Below are 19,974 nucleotides of genomic sequence, written 5' to 3' on the forward strand. Positions count from 1 at the left end.
CAGGTACCTCGCGGCCATGAGGAATTTCAACTGGCAAAACTATGATGAAAAAAGTGAAATTTTACTTGAATATATGTTAATGTGAAATAGGTTACGGCTGCACTTGAGTCACAATCCATAGTATTTTACACGAACAGGGTATGAAGTGGAGGTATCTTTGTTAAAACTTTCTTAATTCTTTCATTTGCATCTTGTGCCTTTTTTCGTCGGCAGCCGAATGCTCGCTCCCTTTTTCCCCATCTCTAGAAAAAGCAAAAGGTAAGATGAGTCCTCATCCCATCATCCCCTTGGCTGCTGCAGCCGCCGCCGCCGCCGCCACCTCTCTTTTCTCTCGTCTTCGGCATTACAAAGTGGTTATATACAACCTAGTTTTCCGTACCAAGTTGCTTTCGTTCTCATCTTTGGGTTAAGGGGGGGAAAAGGAAGAAGAACCAAGCCGAGAATCTCTCACAATTGTGGGATGGTGTGTTCTCTTTCTATGTACAAGGTGTTGTTTTTTTTCGTCTGCTCGCAAAAAAACCGCTCGCTTTGGCCCCCTCTCGTGTTCCCCGCCCAACCCTCGTCTAATCAGTAACGCCGTCGTCTACTCATAGCGAGAAACAGGTAAGAAAGAGATGAAAACGAACCCACAGTTCCCAAAGAAACTAAGGGGGCCAGCGAGCGGTGCGACGACTACGCAGGATGTGTGTGCCCTTCTTCTCCCACGGGCAAGTCCATCCGCGACCTCCGCGACGCCTCCTTTGGCATGGTGATTCAATGCCTGTCCCCCCGCCACGTCCTTGGCGGTTGGTATTCCTACTCTCGATAGACCTTCATGTCGTTGTTCGCATAGTGATTTTGATGCCGTTCATGTAACCGTGAACGCGCCCCCTTGGTACCCATTCATGGCGCGGGCGTAGCGGATGGTGTAGCGCTTCCACTGGCTTGGCGCTGTTGCTGAGCTTGCTGGGCTTGCTGGGCCTGTTGCTGTTGCTGTTGCTGTTGAGCTTGCTGAGCCTGCGGCTGTTGGGTCTGCTGGGCTTGCTGCTGAGCCTGCTGCTGGGCTTGTTGCTGAACTTGCTGATGAGCCTTCTGCTGTGTCTGCTGTTGAGCCTGTTGGGCCTGTTGAGCCTGCTGGGACGGCTGAGGCGGCTGAGGCGGCTGAGCCTGCTGGGTAACCTGCGGTGATTTCTGTGCCTGATGAAGCTGTTGGGCCTGCTGAACCTGAGGGGATGGCTGTGGCTTTGGTGCCTGCTGGACCTGGGGTGATTGTTGCACCCTTTGAGCCTGCTGGACCTGCGGCGACTGCTGCGCTCTTTGAGCCTGCTGAACTTGCGGCGATTGCTGCGCCTTCTGGGCCTGTTGGACCTGTGGCGACTGTCGGGCCTGTTGCTGTGGCTGCTGTTGCTTCTGAGCTTGCTGCGCAAGTTGAGCCTGCTGGGCCTTTTGAGCTTGCTGTAGCTTCTGGGCCTGGAGCAACTGTGCGGCGTGGAGAGCCTGAGCCGATTGAGCTGACTGGGGCCGTTGAATCTGCTGGGCCTGCTGCGGCGTGTGAGCCTGCTTTGGAACCTGCTGAGCCTGCTGAGGCTGCGGCGTGTGCTGAGGCTGTGCGGATTGAGGCCGCGCTTGATGCTGCTGGTGTTGAGTATGCTGAGGCTGCACATGTTGCTGTTGACCATTCTGCTGCTGATGATGTTGCTGTGCCTGTTGCTGGCCATGGTGCTGTTGGTGGGCTTGCTGGTGTTGCCCATTCTGAGCCTGACCATTCTGTGCCGCTGCTGCCGCTTGTTGCTGTTGCTGCTGCTGTCTAAGAAGAGCAGCATACTGATGCGGGCTGGTCGTGGCAGCGATGCCGTTGGCAATACCCGGAGACGAAGCGCCTGCACCGCCAGCAGCCGCATTCATGGCATTTTGCGACATGGTCGTCCTTTGATGAATCATCAGGCGAGTAAGGTGTTCTGTAGCATGTTGTCGCACGAGCTCAGGTGTCCAAGTCGGATTCTTGAGCCGATATTGGTTTTCCAGGTTGCTAAGCTGTTGCTGAATGCCCGGCGGCACTTGTGTGAGAGGGCGAGGTGAGCCCGAAGTGCCGTTGGGCATATGGAGACCACCAGCAGGAGACGTTGCCACCCCGCCACCATTAGCAGCGTTGAATGCCATCATGGCTTGGGCATTGGCCTGAGCATTGGCAATGAAGCTCTGCTGGTTCACACCATTGACGCCATTGACACCGTTGACGCCGTTGGCGCCGTGGACGCCATTAACTGACGCGGGCCGCATGTTTGGCGGAGAGTGAGACTGAGACGCATGAGACGTCGGTGTTCCCTGGTGCATTTGCTGTTGTTGCTGCTGCTGCTGAGACGGTTGCTGTTGCTGTTGCTGCTGTTGGGCCTGCTGGTGTTGCGGCTGCGGCTGCTGTTGATGGACCTGTTGCTGGACTTGCTGTTGAGCTTGTTGTAGCTGAACAGCCTGTCGCTGCTGCTCTGAGATACGCCGCGCTTGCATCATGAGATTAACATCAGGCTGAGGGTTGGGCATCGGCATCCTATGCTGAGCTTGCAGAGCCGCCTGCATCTGAGCCGTCTGCGCCCCGTTCATTGGCATGGGAGGGACAAGGCCACTTATCTGAGCAGGAACCCCGCCCATATTGGCGGTCGGAGCCTGCATGGGCATGCGACCTCGGCCTGCTTGGCCCGGAACAGCGAGCTGATTAGGCATATTGGGACGAGCCATGTTGCCGTTGACTTGACCCGCGACGCCTGCCGGTACTTGGCCTGCGGCGGGTGTCGTAGCGATTTGGGCGGCAACCTGACCTCGTTGTTGCATGGTGATGCGTCTCTGAGCCTCCTGGCGCTGATGGAACTGGGCCACCTTCTCGGCAAGTTGCTGGTCGCGCTCCCACCTCATCAAGCTGTAATCCCTAGGTGTCTTGGTGGGTCCTCTGGGTTGCGCGGCCTCGTTCGCCTTTCGCATGGCTGCCATCTGGGTGGCATGTTGCTGCTTCTGGGCCGCAGTCTCGCGCTTCTTGGCCAGCTTCCTCATAGCATCAATCAGCGTAAGATGCTTCTGATTGCGTCGTCGCTCAACCCTGAGCGGCGTTGACGGTCTGCGTCTTGCGATCGGCGTTGTCGGCGCCGCCGCCTGGCCGGCAGCTTGTTGCTGCGCGATCTGGTTCTGCTGCAAGATGACACGGTTGGCAGCATCAATCCTATTCTGGTACGCCTTGAAGTACTGCGTTTTCTGCATGTCCGTCGGAAGGCCTTCCAGGTTGATCCAACGCTCGAAGCACTCCCAAGGCGTTCTCCGCTCAGCTCCGGATGTGAACACGGACCTAGGCGTGAGAAGGCTGGAAATGAGCGACCAGTTGTATGAGTACTCGCGAACCAGGCTTCGCAGCTCGTCATCCTCTGCCAAAGTCCATTGCGAGGGGCTGCGGCATTCGTAAAAGCTTTGCATGGGCATCTGGTATTCCGCCGGCGGGCGGAACTGGTGGCCGGCGTGGAGACGGTCTCTGATGGGCTTCATTTCGGGGTTGAATAGGGCCACATCAGCATTCTGCGGTGGCAACTTCATCCTCTTTGTGGGCTGGGATCCGAACACGACCTTTTCGTCATCATCCTCCTCCTCCTCTTCATACTGGTATCGACTCCTTTTTCTCGGGGGTCCGTCCGAAGAAAGCTTCATCTCGCCTTCCACGTACTTGCTCAGAGGAAGAGCAGGGCGACGCCAGTGCGCATCGGGGTCGAATTCGGGAACAGTGAAATCAAACGCCGGGATCTTGAGTGGCGTTCCGTACATCGGAAGCTCCTGAAGCAGCTGGTCTGCGGTCGGTGAACTTCGAAGCTCAAAAACAACGTCGTCATCTTCCAGAGCAAAGATCGCAGACGGGGCTACAGTCTCAAGAATCTCCTCCCGTAACTCTTCGACGTGTTCGGGTGAATCCAGGTCACCTGAAGGTACTAGCTCGGGAGTTGCGTGTGCATCGATCACATCCAACGAGATGTCGGCCATGGATGTATCGCCTTCAGTCTCAGGCTGGACTGGCTGCTCCTTGGGCGGAATGTACGCGGGCACTTGGAGCTCCTTGCGTTCTTCCTCACTTGAAGCAACCCATTCGGCGCAGGCGTGCGCGAGATTCCGAGCAGCAGCAAGTTTCCATTTCTTTTCTTCCCGGAAATCCGTTCTCATCCATTTCATCTCTTGAAGCAGCACATCCAAATGAGATTCCGGGCGGATAGGCTCCGGACACCTCTTTGGCTGTCGCAATGACCATTTGTCATGCTGCTGCAGGTGATACACACGACGAAGCACTCGACATGCCTGATTGTCTTGTATGGCGACGTAGGCATCTGGGGTGGAAACCGTTTTGTGAGACTGGTTGAGGATGACCTCTATCGGCTTCATCCACTTTGATGTTTGCGTAAAACCTTGCACAAAGAGTGGTGTAAAATAGTCGTCTGTCGGCAGAAAGCTTTGCTTCTGCTGGCTAGGCACCAAAGATTTGTCTGCTGATCGTTTGGTCTGCTTACCAAACACGACTTCAGAAGGCTTGTTTCTTGCCTTTTCCTTGTCCTTCTTTTTGTTGGCAAATGTCTTTGGCCTCGAAGGCGGAGACTGAGGCGTGGAGGTGAGAGGTGTGAGTTGGCTTGCTGGCATTTTGGCAGTCACTTGAGTCTCTGGGCTTGTTCCTCCTAATATTTCGGCCACCGACTTCTGTCGAATTGTGCCAGAAGCTGTTCGAGTTACCGCTCGCTCTGGATCCTGCGGCGTCTGTGGAGCCTGGATTGAAGCTTGAGGAGTCTGTGTCTCTGTATGATTGGGCCCAACAGGTGCCTCTTGTACCTCGACGGAAGGTTTTCCCCCAGACTGGTCCACGGCTGGTTGATCCACATCCATCTTCTCAGGAGCCTGAGACTCCTGGCTGTCCGGAATTTCCTTGGCCAACGGGTCCGTAGGCGGCTCGGCGGTGGGAGCAGCAGTCTGGGCCGCGCTTGGTGTAGTGACCTTTGCGGTGGTGGGCTCTGTAGTGTTCAGTTCAACCGCAGGTGGAGCGGGTAGCACAGGTGTCGTGGGAGACGAAGCTTTCTTCGCGGGCGTTTCGATCACAGGCGGTGTTGGCTTAGAGCCCATCGCCATAGACTCCTGCAGAAGCTGCGCTTCGGGCCCATCTGGTATTCTGCCGTTGAGCGAATCCTCATCAGGGGAAGCACCGCTTTCGGTTCCCTTGGCCTCCTCTGCACTGTCTGCTGTCGCCCCCTCATTAGATGTCGCCTGCCGTTCCACATACTGAGGACCTTCATTTTCGGGGCTCGTATCAGTCGAAACATCATGCACAGCGGGAGTCGCGGCCGTTTGCGTCGTTGAGCCTGGCGATGAAGCTCCGTCGAATACCTTTGCTGAGTCGGCTGAAGGTTTGGAAGCCACAGGGGTCGTATCCTCGGCCTTCTTCAAGTCTGGACGAGCGGGAAGCTGGGCGACGGGTGGCTTCACAACGGATTGCGTAGGCGCATCATTTGGCGCATCGCCCTTTCGTGGTTCGGTCTTCTTCGGGATGCCATTCGGGTTTTCTCGCAGGGGTGTTGGGGCGGGCTTTTCGACAAGTGCAGCACCTGTTGTCTCAGTAGCATCTTGTCGCGATGCGTGCAAAGGATTCTTCGTGGGCACGACTACAGGTGATGGCGGCGGCGGACCTGAGGCAGCCAACGTGGGCGGCTTGGAAGCATCGGGTCGATTCGGCGTCGCCGCAGCAGGCACAGGCGTCGGGGGCTTTGGTGGAAGTGAGGGCGGAAGGGTAAAGATCGCAGGTGTTCGAGGTGAAGATGCAGCGCCATTCGGATCGCTAGATGCAGCTGCAGCCGGCTTTGGCGACGGCGCAGGAGCGCTCTTCGTTTGGGGCTCGGGGAGGGAAGCGTCTTGCTTTGCGAGAGGAGCAGGCGCTGGCTCGGGTGCAAAGAGGCCAGAGTTATCGAGGGACTGTCTTAGGACATCGTAGCGCAGTTGAGGTCGAGCAGGAAGATTCGCTTCATTGAGCTTTCGTCCTCTGTAAGTCGTGTAAGCGGCGAGCGGCAACAACCAGAGCCATACGCGACCAAAAATATTCAAAAAAGCGCGAGAAGAACAGGGAAACGTACTGCGAGATATCGCAGCCTTGCAAGAACTGGATTTCGGCTGCGGTGGCTGGCGGCGCGTCGGGATTCGCGAAGTCGTTTGTGGGGAGTGCATCGCCCTCGGTCGCGACAGCGAAGAGCTGACGGAGCTTCCGCTTCCTCGACGTTACAATTGAACTAAAAAATGTCAACACGCCGAAAATTATATCGTTGGAATCGCACAATTAAGCTCTACCGATCGATGCAGTAACTGACCTAAATTCATCGCGTTTGGATCGCAAAAGCCTGGAGCGGTCGGCAGGCCCGACCTCAGTCATGTCATGAGCTGCCGCGACATCCGTTTTGGGCAAAAACGGAATGTCGACAATGATTTCCTCGCGTTGGGGAGATGAAATCGACGATCAAAAGTGATGAAAGTGGTGGTGGTGCGTGGTGGCAATTGATCGCGATTGAATTCCGTCGTGGATGGTCGACCAGAAAATTGTCGGTCTACGGGCGCCGCTGGACGGGTGGTGATTCTGGAAGTCACAGGCTGATGGGCAGTTGCTAGATTGGGGGGGTTGATAGACACCCCGGGAAAAATTATTTGTTATCGGAGAATCTGGACACTGTGCCTGGGAGGAGGCCATGGATCCGGCTTTAACAGAAAGCCGAGGGGAATGGGCGGTGCGAAGATGAAAGACCGGGGGAGGCAAAAAGGAGATGGTACAGTGCGGTAATCTCTCACGCCAGATAGTCTCTCCAATGGGGACGCCTGGACCGGACCCTCCAACTTTTTGCGGCGCACTCAGGCTACGCAGCAACGCTTCCTTGCAGCAATTTGATGGATGTGTCTGCCCATCGGGTCTGTCTGTTGGGGGTAACTTGGAGACCTGGGGACGACCTGAAGTGTTCAGTGCTTTTTTTTTTCCCTTTTCTAGCGCCGGCGCATTGCACCCGCCCTTTGCTCGTCCGCACATCAAAAGATGATGAGGTCTTTCAATGTCGCTGGGGACAGGTGTCTCTCTCGCTCTCATACGTTAGGACCTAAGGTGGTGAGTGGCTGCATAAGTGATAAGGCGCTTGTAAGTAAGTACCTTCGAGTCTCAGAAACTTCCCCAGGCTCCCTCCCACCCATTCTGCTGCAATACCTAGCAATATGCACATTGGATTGCCGCTGGTTGAAATCAGAACCAGATGGAACACCGCTGAACAGGCCAAAGTGTGCTGCTACCAGTTAAGTCTGCTCTGCCGCTGCTGGCTGGCGACATATTCCGCTCGATGAATCAGTCAGTGAGTGAGTGTGTGCATATTCTTGCCGCCATGCTGTTTTCGTCTAGACCAACCCAAATTCTCCCACGTTGTGTGTGGTCCGTCTGGCATCCAATCTCATCAGCATCCCTGCTGTGGTCACATTCCACCGGCGCAAGCGTCTTGCGCTTGCTGTTTGCTTGGATGCTGGAAGTCCCAGAAACCCAGGATGCCCGGGCTTGGACTCTTGGAGCTTTATTTTTTTCTCTCTTCTGCCATCGCCTCTTACCTGGTCGCAGGCATGAAGAGCCCACTCTTGATGTTTCCAGCCTCGGGGCCCTTTGCCTGCGAGGCTCGCTTCCAGCAATGCGACTTTCTTTGCTGGAAAGCTGTCAGGCTGGGTAGTGGTGGAAGATTTCGTTTTTTCTGCCTTTGGGAGATCGTCATCGCTGTCGATCGCAGCACCAACAGGCCGTGAGAAGACGCCGGTGCAGTGTAAATGATGACAATTCTCATCTTCCAACCTCACTTGAGGACCATAGAGATGAACACCCTATCGCACCTGGCCCTTAATGAGACGAAATTTTCGACTCCAGAATCACTTGATTCGATGAACGTTGGCGAGCAAAGCAACTTTCTGATGACCGTTGCCCGACAATCTTGAAGTCGGGCAACCAGGATAAGACCTGAGGCATGAGTCGGGGCCCATGGACGCTTTGTGAGTGCTCGTCCCAAAAACTCCAAAGCCCAGCGCACACCCGAATTCAATAGTCTCGTCGCGGAGTCGCGGGGCAAGCTCTGCTAAAAAAGGTTCGTGAGTTTCGAGTCAGTCGCATACCTCCGAGTTGCCGCGCTGGAAGAGGAAAAGTCAGCCACTGGAAAAGGTTCTCTCATTCGGGAACGTACAATTCATGTTTGTTAGTCGTTCGTGTGCCACAAAGTGCCTCTCATAAGACAGTCAGCTAATACTCATCCTGCACTTCATCGAACTGCTTGGCTCGTTGAATGCGACATGCTTTGGGTATGGCGCTCGTGCACTCTCAGTAAGACCTTCACTCTCATTGTTCGTCGATGAGTGACTTATCATCAGTTCAGTGCAGCCATCGAGCGCAGGTTGTATCTGGTGATATTGAGAAGGTATTCAAATGAGCAGGTAATCATGCTCTTTGAGAGGCTTTTCATAAAAAGTGATTGCCGTGAGTCTGGCGAACACTCTGGGTGAGAGGCTCATCTCATAGGCTGCCAAAGATTCGATTGTGAGAGGGCGTAGTTGATCCGTTCCGGAAGGTTGAATTTGCAGGTTCCAGATTGTGCGTCTGCCAAGACATCGCATTCTCTCAGAAGAGAACTCTGAAAAGAGAAACGAAACGGACGTCGGTAGCTTGTTTGAGCTTCCCCCGCAGGTATCGGAAACAACACGCAGAGAGAAATAATTAAAGAGAGAGATTCAACGACAATGAGTTAAGCGATGTTCATTCCTTATCACGTTGAACATGGAGGCTGAAATCAAAACATGTGTGGGCGCACCAAATCACCCAAACACACAGCCCGGTGAAAAGAAATCCGCAGCGGGAAGTTTTGTGTCTGGTTTGCTTGATGCTATTCCGTCCCCCAGCGGCCCAATGACAGGCCCGGCTTTTTTGTTTCTTACACAACGTTAAATCCTGCAAAGTTATGCAAGAAAACAGCATCGGATTGGTCGGTGCCTATGAAATGCCGATTCGGGTGACATCACGATTCCCACTCCACGAGTTCGCCCTTGCCTTTCAACAGGGGTAGAGGGGGGAAATTGTAGCTGGCCAATCGAATGTTGCAGTCCCCGTTCGACGATGCGAATTATTGTTGTAAGTCTGTCATCACCACTCGGCCAAACCAGGTCCCAATGTGGGCAGCGTTCCCGCGGCCCCGTCTCTTGTCAACTAAGTGCGGGAAGACTATTGTGCGTAGCTCTCACAGGTAGCTGTCCCTTTAGGCCCCCATACTAACCGTGCCGTACTGGTTTCCCAACTCGGAGCAACCCGTGCGACCGGACTGCCTCGGCGCAACCCCCTCCTCACCGAGTTCGTATCTCTCTTTAGATGTCCCGTCGGGCTCTAACTCGCGCCGTCCTTCCGATCTTGAAAGGGTCAACTCCGTGCCTTAGTGTAGTCATACAACTACCCTCCGTGCCTCCTCACCGTCCAAGTGAAAACATTGTGTGAACCAACTCATCCAACATCACTCAACGTGACATTCAAACACCGCCGCCAACATGTCTTTCTTCGGTCTGGACCTCGCCCAAAAGGGGCTCTCCCTTTACACTGTCAGTAAAGTATCCATAAGCGATGTAGCTTGACCATCAGGCTAAACCTCGCGTCCAGATTCCGGCCGCCTTTATCATGGCGATGCTGCCCAATGTCTACGCCGTCTCCGGAGCAGGAGCACACTACGACCTCTGCAACCCGAGAAAGCTCCAAACTAGTGTCGTGGCCGATGACAAGCTAGACAAGATTGTAAGAACAGCAACCCTTCCTTTCAGAGGGAACCTTGCCCTCCTCCCCAGATACTGTAGCCCATCATCTTACACGAGGCTGCGAAATCTCTAGGCCAAAGCCCGCATTCTCCGCGCCAAGGCCGCATCGGAGAACGCCTTTGAGACGCTCGGCTTCTACTCTGCCGCCGTGGTCGCCGCCAACTTCGCCAGGGTAGACGCCGAGACCGTTAACGTCTTGACACTGGGCTACATCGCCTCCAGGGCCCTGTACAACATCATCTACGTCCGCCTGCAGGACAACCGTAGCTTCAGCCCCCTGCGAAGTCTCGCTTGGCTTGCCAGCATCGCCATCACCGTTACGTTGTATGCTAAGGCAGCTACGCAGTTGGCGTCTTCCTAAGCCGGGCTATTTGATGTCAATAGCTCTCAGCGGCGCATGGTACAACCTTTGCCGCGTTTAATGAAACTTTTCTCTTCGCCAATTCAAGCAGCTTCACCAGTGTCATACGTTGCATGTTCACGTGCAGTAAAATGTTATTTGTATGAGCCTGTCCTTAATCAGCGTCAATGTTGCATAATGAAAAGCGGGAAGCAAACGGCCTTTGGCGGGCGCACAAAGCTTGTTCTTCAAGTTGACGGGCTTCTTTCGGGACGCACGATCCAGCGCCATCGTCGTCCATGGTCAGAGACAGCAGTAAGCCACCTGTGAAAGTGACAGATATCGTGACGATGTCCATCCGGAAGGGAAATGGTTCAGTTCATTCTGAGCTCGTACGAAGCTAGCATGACTAGAAATCGTGGGTTGAGGTCACCTTACACCAATCCCATAGTGGAACGATTCTGGAAAGCCTCATCGTCAGCCCTAACATTTAAAAGCTAAGCTTCTTTGAACTTCAGAATGTTGGTCCAACAGTGGCGGAAGTATCACAATTCCGTATCACAGCCTCCCGTCTCGTGAGACGGCACTCTCACGGCAGAATCGGTCTCAGAATGGGCTCCTTCTGTTCTACATAACTCAACTACTCCTTCTGTGAGAAAATACTGCATCTAAGATAGAAGAACGAGGCAACTGCGAAGCTCATTCATGAGTCTGAAACTGCCTTATCAACTCAACTTCTTTCCGTTTCAACACACTTACACCTGCAGTGTTCTTTTCTTCAATAGTAAACATTTTGATTCGATTTCAGCAGGAGGTTAAAGACCTTGCGCTGCGCTGACTTTGTCGTTTGAACCCTGTTTCACACACCACCATCACCAACGTCTTTTCCGATCCTTCTGCGGCAGTCAACTCGCGATAAGTCAACTTCACTCTTTTCGGCCATTCTTTCATCATAGACCAAGTCTCAGCTTAGAAAGACGAGTCGAACTGTCATTCTCTACACTTCGTTCATTCTCGGTAAGCCCCAGGTGAAAGTACAAAAGCCAGCTCTAAACGCAACACACACTGACCAAACGACTAGCTTTCTTCACCAAGTCCAACGCAGTCGCCTCAATATTCACTATGCGTGACTTTATCATCTTCCTCACCGTTTCCACGGTGCTCTTGCTGGCCGGCGCCGGTATTGTAGCTGGCATCCACGACAATTACGTTGCCAGTCACGCTACTTCTACTCAGTCTATCGCCACATCCCAGACCGACTTCATAACTCTCACTGGAACCGCTTCCAGGGCCACTCATTTGAGATCCTTGTTGTCCCAAGGCACCCTCGTCGTCTCCCCCATCAAGGACAACGTCAGAGCAGGCTCCGTCCCCACGAGTTCGGCGATCCCTACTACCACTATTGATTGCAACCACGAATGGTGTCAGGATAGCACCTCTCTTTGCGCCTACTGGGCTGGTATCACTGGCTGGGATCCTACTGAAGGCCCGATTCCTGGCGAGACCGTTACCTCCATTGGCAAGTGCAGCATCGTTCCTACCCAGGCTGGAAATCGAAAGCGCGATACTATCAACAAAATTCTCATCACCTTGGCGCCTACTCCCTCGGTCAACTACGAGTACAAGTATTGTGACAGCAACACCCAGTATTGCATGTACTGGGCTGGTGTCACTGGCTACGACCCTTCTCTCGGTCCCATTCCTGGCATGACACGTACCTCTCTCGGAGCCTGCCAGGCGCCTCCTACAGCTGTTGACAACGACACTACCGTGCCGACAACTATGGTGACGAAGACGTGCAAGATTTCCTACTGAAGGCAAGAAGTCAACAGCGACGACTTTCACACGTTCTAAACTCCACGGGTACACGAGACAGTTAGTCTGGAAACATAGGTGGGCGGATGTTTTGGCGGGAGAAGCTACGAAGAAGCAGATCTTAAATTGGTTTCTAGAAAGAAGATTGCCATGGAAACCAAAGAATACTGATTTTTCAACCTTATATGCGTGAACGTGAACGAGTGATATGTACTGAAGAATGGGTGAAGTGTATACGATGTTGCCGTCTTATCTGACCTCCCCTTGAGCCTGACCCTACTCCTACTCTCTTGGTGAGATGAAATTTCTCTCAGGCGGCTGCTCACATCCGTGTCAATTTCACTCAACTCACAAGGTTTCTCACACTGTAGACTCACCAGGTCCAGTGACAGAGGTCGTGATAGCGGTGTCCTCCACATAGACGCCAGAGAAGTAGAAATCTTCATTGGTGTCGGCGTATCCATCACGGGGAAGCTCGAGAACGCCCAGATGCCAGTCCGCGCCGTTGGACGACGTCGAGGCCGAGACGGGAGCCACGACCTGCTGCAGAGGGGCACTGCCCTCAGAGTGCCAGAAGCCGACGCTTCCGCTGGAGAAGTTCTATAACACATTTGTATAAGTTCATATTTCTACTCGAGACGTGGGGAACTTTCCTCCCTCCCCAATACTCAAGAAACAAAGGGTCTTAAAAGTCAAACTCACAATCTCATAGGCGACATTGTGCCACACATCCGGCTTCCACTCCGTCTTCCACAAACTCTTCTGCTGCACCATGAACTGCAGGTTCGTGTTATTCGTCGCCGACTCGCCACTGATCCACCCGCTCTTGAGCTCGGTGAAGTGGCTCTCGAAAAACGCAATCTGGTGCTCGCGAAAGATGCTCGGCGCGTTGGTGTCCTTGCGCGAGATGCTGAAGTGGTACCACACCTTGCCCGAATTGATGGCGGCTTTAGTCTGCGGTATGAGCTCGGTGCGCCGCATGTTCTGCCCGTTCCAGTAGGCCGTGCTGTCGAGCGTGATCTTGACGCCTTGCTTCGACGCCGTGTCGGCTGGGTTCTTGTAGGACGGCGAGAGGTTCACGTATTTGGTCACGTCGCCGGACCCGTGGATGTAGTACTGGTAGGGCCCGACTTGGTTGGACCAGGACCACTTGTTGAGGTCGGACGAGGTGTTGAAGTCGTTGAAGCGGCCGTCCCAGAGGATTTTGGCGGAGGTTAGGGGCACGAGAGTGAGGAGGGCGGTGACCTTCATCTTGGGCGGTTGGACTTGGTTGAGGGGATTTTGGAACGAGTTATGCTTGGCGGGCGATACCAAAATTATCCCAAAAGTCGCCGGACAGGCTGACCACTTTTATATCATTCACAGACTGAGCCCTATACGGCAACCCGGGACGGGGGAAATATCACGACATCGAATATAGTAGGTCGGCGAACTATAGCAAACAAAGGGGGTAATGCTTCAGGCACGAATAGGTCACGAGTAATATAAACACACTCCGGACGGACCGTCTAGCCAGGGATGTTCAAGGGGGTGAAGGGGGAAGCTTGTTTATCTACGTCGCATTTGTTCGGACAGCACCCTCCGATCCCATCGTATAAGCTGTAGACGTTGATTTGGGGAAATCTGAATGCACGGGAGATTTAGCCTGTATGGAGTTTAAAGCCTACGCACCCCCACACGAACATGAACATGGGACAAAAAAAGGGGATTACGTTATTCTGTTGTTAGGGCATGCTGGTCTGACGAGAAACCTTGATTGAGAAGCACTCTTTTGACGTGTTCACGGCCCATGTTGAAGCAGTGTTTGCAAAGAAAAAAAGACCTGCATGATATCGTGGCGTGAAAGTCTGCAACTCTACGGGTGTAGATGACCTTGAGATTCCTAAAGTGACCACGTTTATCAAAAGCCACCATCAGCCAAGGAAAGCTTGTTCTGCATCATGTGCCGCTCGAGTCGCCTTTTGTCCCGTCGCCAAGTCTGGCGTTCGGAGGCAGGTGAGTAGGGTTGCGTCCCAAGACGCGCCGCAAGGGTCACATTCGGAGGCAGACCAAGACTGATATCTGTCGCGCGTACACACACGGCAAGTGGTGGGAGAGTTTTGGTACTAGCCGGTTCTTCGAGAACCACAGCCCCGGATGGGAGCTTGAGAGAGCTCATGTGGGGCAGACGCGGTAGAGCTCAGTGAAGCATTGATATCGCGTAACATCTTGAGTGCAAACACACTGTCCAGTCATGGCTCGCTATCTCGTGACTTTAAAGGCGCTTCTTCTGTATGCTGAGGTAGACTAACGGATATGTATGGACGATGCGGCTCGGGTTTGAACCTACGTCGCTCAATACGTGAAGCATCAGGAGGATCACCGTAAACTTTCCGGATGTACACTCTCAAGCTTTCTCCTCCACATGAAAATGATGATAACGCTGGCAAGTTTATGAGCTTACTCTGACTTTGGCGTCTAGGTCGGAGTGGTTCTTAACCACAAGAGAACCCCCGTCTCTACCGATGTCCTCCAGCCGGCAACTATGATACCCATTAGACCACCTTGTGTAAACGTGTAGAGGCGAATATTAACTTTTTCATAGGACTTGTTCAAGGCTCAACAGCGGCATATGGCGCCGTAGATGAAGAAGCAGGAATAGGAACCTCTGCGACCTCTGCGTGGGGATGTGTATAAAATCCGCTCTTCTGATTCTATCTGGTCTGTCTCTCTTTCTTCCTCTACAACCATCAGCTCGCTAGGTCTCTATACCAATCAGCTAGGTAAGCATACATCACGGACTACCTCACACTCATAAGCCAGTCACACTAACACTACCAACTGACTTAAGATACCTGACCTTACATCGAAAACATCAATACTTAGGTCTCTGTACCCATCTGCTCTAGGTGTGTATACATCACAGCATGCCTTACACTTGTAACCCAGATACTAACGCTACTCTCTAATTCAAGATTATTCACATCGACCACAACAACATGGTCGCCGCCAAGACCCTCCTCGCCGCCACGGGCACCCTCGCCCTGGTCAGCGCCTCCTCCTTCACCACCATCACCACGACCAGCACGGAGCCCGCCACCGCCGCCGCGACCATCACCGCCCCCGTCGCCCCGCCCATGCCGTACTCCGGCTCCGGCCCGACCGAGGCCATGATCGCCCGCCGCAGGGCGTGGTGCACGGAGTACAACGCCGAGAAGCGCCGCGCACCAGGCTGGTACGAGAGCCCGGACGAATACGCCGGCGCCATTGGCTACTGCGTCCGCTTCTACCTCGACGAGTACAAGATCAACCCGTCCAAGGCCGGCTGGATCGAGGAGTCCATGGACAGGACCCTCGGCCGCAAGAAATTCTTGGTCGCCGACTTTGAGAAGAAGGGCAGCCCTGCCCCGACCGCGACGCCCACAGCCAACGTCGACGCCGCTGCATCGAAGGAGGAGGATCCCGTCAGCGAGGATCCCGCGACCGAAGACGAGATCCGCGTCAACACGGCCAAGATGGCGGACATCCTCAAGGAGAGCCTCGGATTCACCGACGAGCAGCTCATGGAGCTGGGCTTCAAGCTCGGCGAGAGCGGCTTTTTTTTGGTGCATGCCCCCGAGGAGAACTCCGAGGCTTCCTCTTCCCTTCTTTGGCCCCCCAAGTTCGGTCGCCTTGCCCGCCCTCTCGTGCCTCACCCCTTCCGCAAGCATCTCGGCAAGGAGCCCGCGGCTAAGGGGCCCGTTGCTACCCAGCCCAAGGTTGAGAAGCCCAAGGTCGAGCAACCCAAGGTCGAGCAGCCCAAGGTCGAGCAGCCCAAGGTCGAGCAGCCGAAGCCCAAGGTTGAGTACCAGAAACCCAAGGTAGAGGATGAGCCACCCGCGGCTAAGGAGCCCAAGGGAAAGGAAAAGGCGATCGCGGTCGAGCAGCCCGCGGCTAAGGAACCCAAGGGCAAGGAGCCCGCGGGTGAGCAGCCCAAGCCCGATCAACCCAAGGCTGAGCAACCCAAGCCCGACCAGCCCAAGGCCGACGAGCCCAAGGCCAAGGACACCAAGTCCAAGAAGTCCAAAGAGGACGAGGAGATGCAACACCACGACCACCCTCACGGCGGCCACCACGCCCACCCCCACCACGACGAGCACGACAAGGAGAAGGAGGAGGAGGAGAAGAAGAAGAAGGAGAAGGAGGAGGCGATGGCGAAGCACCCCTACCACCCCGATCACCCCCACTTCGAGGAAGAGCCCGTAGAGGATCACCCGACGCCGAATCCGCCGAAGGTCCTCCCCGATCACATCTAAGTACGGGGCTGATGTCTTTCTCTCGGGCCTCCTTCGGAAGATGAAGAACTTGGACGACAACCAATGTTCAGCTCAGTTTCTTTCGCAGGGGGGGGGGGGGGCTAAAACGCCTCACTGAAGAGACGTATGATTTCTCTTGTGTTCCTATGTCGTTGGGTGGAAAAGTTTGATTTAGTAGTTTGTTCGTTACACTGGCTGAAGTCGTCGAGTCCCCCAAGAAATCACTCGGAGGACGAATGTATCCCAACGATCCGGGCTATTATGGGCACCTGTTGGTAGTTGAAATGGCTAAAGGCCACTGGGAAATACGTACCTTTGCGTACATCATTTAGCCTTAGCAAACAGCCAGTCATTTAATAGTAAAGTTTGATCAGCCTCCTAGATTTGTGACGTACTCTCATCAAGGTGGATGAGCAAGGCCCACACCGTCGGTGAACCCCCTTCCATGTGTCGGTGTCTGTCCATGATTTTGATCCATACACACGTAACTGAGAAGCGAGGAAACGTAGACATTTGAAGCTTTCTTGTGGTATTACTCTTACTACCAGGAGACTCTGAAGCCCTTGTCCAGTAAGGTTGTGTACCAAGGTCACTATTGCTGACCTCTTTCACTGCTGTCACACCTCCCCACAATAGCCTTGCCTTTGAAGCTCGTCTTCGTCTTCTCTCTCTTCCAAGTCGTATCCTAATAAAACACTTCCAATTGGAACTCCGGCCATTCCGACCCTGCCTCACGAGCAAAGTCTGAACTCCTAAATCTGTAAAATCGGCAAGAAACGCGTTCTGACCTCTCCTTGTTCCCATCTATCCATTCCACCGCTAGTGATAATGATATCGCTTCTTTTTTCTTCTACAACCCATTGACGAAATGGAAATGGACTGGTCTCTTGTACAATACCGAGTGTGCTGATTTGGCAACGCCATCGTCCTTAGTTCAAGGTTGCCTTATATTTTGAGGACCTCCCAGGTGCTGGGAATGATGACCAGCAGTCAGGCTTGCTATCCGAGTGTAATGCCGTGACGGGGTCATCCTCAAATTGTTGACTCGGTGCCGATGCCAATAACTCCAGGTAGAAATGGCTGCACCTTCCAGAAAGCTCGACTCGAGCCTTGACATTGCTCGGCATAGATACCGCTCAGGGCTCCACGCCGGAATGTAATCGCCTTAAGTCGTTCCAGCTGACGTGTCTCTGCCTTCTCTAGCATCCACCTTTTGACGATGTTGCTTATTGCGCAAGTGAACCTCGAAGTTGCCTGCCGTCATTTCCGGCCCAGGTGTGTACAGCTTGCCTGGGCAGTCAAGACAACGGATACGGGGGAGGAACATCCATCTGGCGCCTTCGGGAGGCTGTGACCCTGCTGGTACTGATATCGGCATCTCTGTGTCAGGATTGATGGCTGAGTACTTCATCATGCCCTCAAAGTTATCAAAGGTGTACGTTTGCTTTAGTTGCTGCAAACAGTTCTTTAGCCATTCTGGCGGCGGGGGCTATCAAGCATGTCAGTTTCCTTTCCTAGTTGAAGTCCAAGATACCCATGACTTACAGCAGGTGGTGGCGGTTGACCGGCAACAGGCGGCGGAGCAGGTTGTCGACCAATCTGGCCTTGAGGCAGAGGAGTGCCAAGTTGAGCAGGAAGAGCCTGGCCATTCGAGGCCGGCGTAGACGGCGGAGGCATGGAGGTTGCTGCAGCCGCGGCCGCGCTAGGTATGCGAGTGTGTGCGGGTGTTGACGGTGTCTGAGAGCCACTCGGAGTGAACCTCGCTCTTGGGTTCTGGAGAAGTCTCCTCAGCTTGTCCTTGCCAACCTTCAGTGTGACAATAAGTTGTGTAGGCTCTTCAGTCTCATCGCGAGTATCGCGAAGGGAGCGGCCAAGGTTTCTGCGAGTCTCGTGATGATGGACGATGCTCGCTTCAGGCGTTTCGGAGCGGCCGATATTCGTGATGCGTTGCTGAGCAGCACTCGCGGCGCCCCGAAGACCTCTCGTCCTGGCCGTGCCGCCAAGCTGAGACACGCCTGGCGAGTCCGGTCCTGAGTCTTCACTATCGTCGGAATCGGAAACCTCGCCATCGCGTGCTCCTGGCCTCTTCCGGGTGGTGGGTGGCGCGCCGGCCACACGCTTGTACAACGTGCTCTCTTCCATATTAGGCGCAGCACCTGGAAGCACGGACGAGACGAGGAGCGTCCTGATTGTCCGCTGCCGTTCCTTGAGGTCCGGCAGTTGAGGGCCACCACGTCGGTTAATAGATCGCTTCTGCCGTCTCTGTTCCCGAGAGAAGATGACCTCATTGCGTTCCAAGTCGGCATCACTGAGCTCGTAAAGATACGGCGCATACTCCTTCGCCTGCTGCTGCGGTCTGAATACGGATGGCAGCGGAGACGGCAGGAAGGCGGCAATGAGATCGGGGTCTTCGACCGGTCTGCCGTCGAAGGGATGTCCAACGCTGTACAGACTCCGAGTGAAGAGTTGGCACTGCTCCCGAATGCAGTGAGCAATTGCGGTGGTGAACTCGCCGGACAGTGACATGTCGCGAGTCATTGAGGCGGCAAATTCCTCTGGGGAGTTGAGTGGATTGTTGATATCCCACTCAAACTGGTCGACCAAGGTCACGCCGCCAATGGTAACGTTGAGCTTGATCAATATCCTCATCTCGTCATTCTTATAAGCAGAATATGGCAGCTCCGGGTCGAGCGCGTCTTCTTCGGAGAAGACTAGGGGGTAGAAGTCGTTGAGCTGGTCGCGCATTTGTAACGTGACCTGATCCAAGACGGGTTTGTGCTGTGCGTCTAGAGGGATGCCCAGATCCTCAACAAGGTGCTGCGCAAAGAGCTCGCCTGGAATAACCCTGTCGTGGAGGTTCCATGTGAAGGTGTCGCGAAGCTTTATCTTTTCCCAGTCAACGTCTATGCGTATCGGCACGAGCTCCTCATGTTGCTCCGCCTGCTTCTTCAACTCTCTCTTTTTCCACCTGAGCGGATGCGACTGGCGCTTCCCCGGCCGCGGCTTCTGGCTCGGATAGATGACTTGGGCAGGAAAGGGCGCTCGCATGCGGGGATCGATGTCGGTATAGCCGTTGCCGTAGCCACGATATCCTTCGCCGTACAGTTTGCTCGGAGGAAAATATAGGCGTTGGGTTTTGATGAGGTTGTAGTCATCAATCTTGTCTCTCGTCTGTTGCATATCCTTCTCGAACCGTTCCTGAGCGTCCTTCATCGCGACAGAGTAGTGCCAGTCGCGCGTCACGTAGCGCTCTACCTGCAACTTGTTGAAGGAGTCCTTGTCTCGTACGGGGAGAGCCTTGGCAGCGGCGGAGCGAGGAGTGCCATCGTGATCGTTGGCAGCGGACGCGGAGGTTGATGCCGAGGACGAGGCTGTCGCGCCAGCCGCAGTAGGCGTGGACGTGGATGGCGGCGCGGCCATGATGAAGATATGTGCAGGGTCCCGAATCGCCGCAGCGATGCGACTGCCGAGACGTCGAAGGGAAGACGCGCGATCGGGCCTGGGTTCGTATTGGGCGCGTGTCGTGGCGGATGCCAATTGACGATGGCTCCAAAGTTCACTTGGGGATGAGAGGTGGATTCTGCTACGTCTGTCGCAGCCTCTCTCTCCTGCGCAGCGTGTTGGTGTTGTACCGGGAAAGGCTGGCGCGGATGTGGCTAACGCATCTGATGTATCATGTTGGTGTTTTGCCTGGGAATGGTCTGTCTTGAATGACAG

At 54.4% G+C, this 19,974-nt stretch overlaps 7 protein-coding genes across 7 annotated transcripts; 4 read left to right on the forward strand and 3 right to left on the reverse strand.

Annotated features, from left to right (window-relative positions):
- Window positions 1-882: 882 nt before the first annotated feature.
- On the reverse strand, window positions 883-6,403 carry CTAM01_01732 (uncharacterized protein; the record flags this gene model as incomplete). The annotated part of the gene is made up of 3 exons (XM_060517773.1): window positions 883-6,019; window positions 6,111-6,263; window positions 6,342-6,403. 3 exons carry the CDS (start codon window positions 6,401-6,403, stop codon window positions 883-885), a joined length of 5,352 nt encoding a protein of 1,783 aa, XP_060387307.1.
- A 506-nt stretch (window positions 6,404-6,909) lies between these two features.
- Window positions 6,910-7,220, forward strand: CTAM01_01733 (uncharacterized protein; the record flags this gene model as incomplete). The annotated part of the gene is made up of 2 exons (XM_060517774.1): window positions 6,910-7,104; window positions 7,155-7,220. 2 exons carry the CDS (start codon window positions 6,910-6,912, stop codon window positions 7,218-7,220), a joined length of 261 nt encoding a protein of 86 aa, XP_060387308.1.
- Window positions 7,221-9,567: 2,347 nt separating this feature from the next.
- On the forward strand, window positions 9,568-10,189 carry CTAM01_01734 (uncharacterized protein; the record flags this gene model as incomplete). Its single annotated transcript, XM_060517775.1, has 3 exons — window positions 9,568-9,618; window positions 9,677-9,808; window positions 9,902-10,189. The coding sequence occupies 3 exons, from the start codon at window positions 9,568-9,570 to the stop codon at window positions 10,187-10,189; spliced, it is 471 nt and encodes a 156-aa protein (XP_060387309.1).
- A 1,101-nt stretch (window positions 10,190-11,290) lies between these two features.
- On the forward strand, window positions 11,291-11,983 carry CTAM01_01735 (uncharacterized protein; the record flags this gene model as incomplete). The annotated part of the gene is made up of 1 exon (XM_060517776.1): window positions 11,291-11,983. One exon carries the CDS (start codon window positions 11,291-11,293, stop codon window positions 11,981-11,983), a length of 693 nt encoding a protein of 230 aa, XP_060387310.1.
- A 360-nt stretch (window positions 11,984-12,343) lies between these two features.
- Window positions 12,344-13,234, reverse strand: CTAM01_01736 (uncharacterized protein; the record flags this gene model as incomplete). Its single annotated transcript, XM_060517777.1, has 2 exons — window positions 12,344-12,583; window positions 12,686-13,234. The coding sequence occupies 2 exons, from the start codon at window positions 13,232-13,234 to the stop codon at window positions 12,344-12,346; spliced, it is 789 nt and encodes a 262-aa protein (XP_060387311.1).
- A 1,727-nt stretch (window positions 13,235-14,961) lies between these two features.
- On the forward strand, window positions 14,962-16,257 carry CTAM01_01737 (uncharacterized protein; the record flags this gene model as incomplete). The annotated part of the gene is made up of 1 exon (XM_060517778.1): window positions 14,962-16,257. The coding sequence occupies one exon, from the start codon at window positions 14,962-14,964 to the stop codon at window positions 16,255-16,257; it is 1,296 nt and encodes a 431-aa protein (XP_060387312.1).
- A 1,165-nt stretch (window positions 16,258-17,422) lies between these two features.
- CTAM01_01738 (snf5/smarcb1/ini1) lies at window positions 17,423-19,677 on the reverse strand (the record flags this gene model as incomplete). The annotated part of the gene is made up of 2 exons (XM_060517779.1): window positions 17,423-17,746; window positions 17,803-19,677. The coding sequence occupies 2 exons, from the start codon at window positions 19,675-19,677 to the stop codon at window positions 17,423-17,425; spliced, it is 2,199 nt and encodes a 732-aa protein (XP_060387313.1).
- Between the last annotated feature and the right edge of the window lie 297 nt (window positions 19,678-19,974).

This window comes from Colletotrichum tamarilloi (genome assembly GCF_030869305.1).
Source record: "Colletotrichum tamarilloi strain Tom-12 chromosome Unknown Scaffold_4.1, whole genome shotgun sequence".
NCBI classification, from domain to species: Eukaryota; Fungi; Ascomycota; class Sordariomycetes; order Glomerellales; family Glomerellaceae; genus Colletotrichum; species Colletotrichum tamarilloi.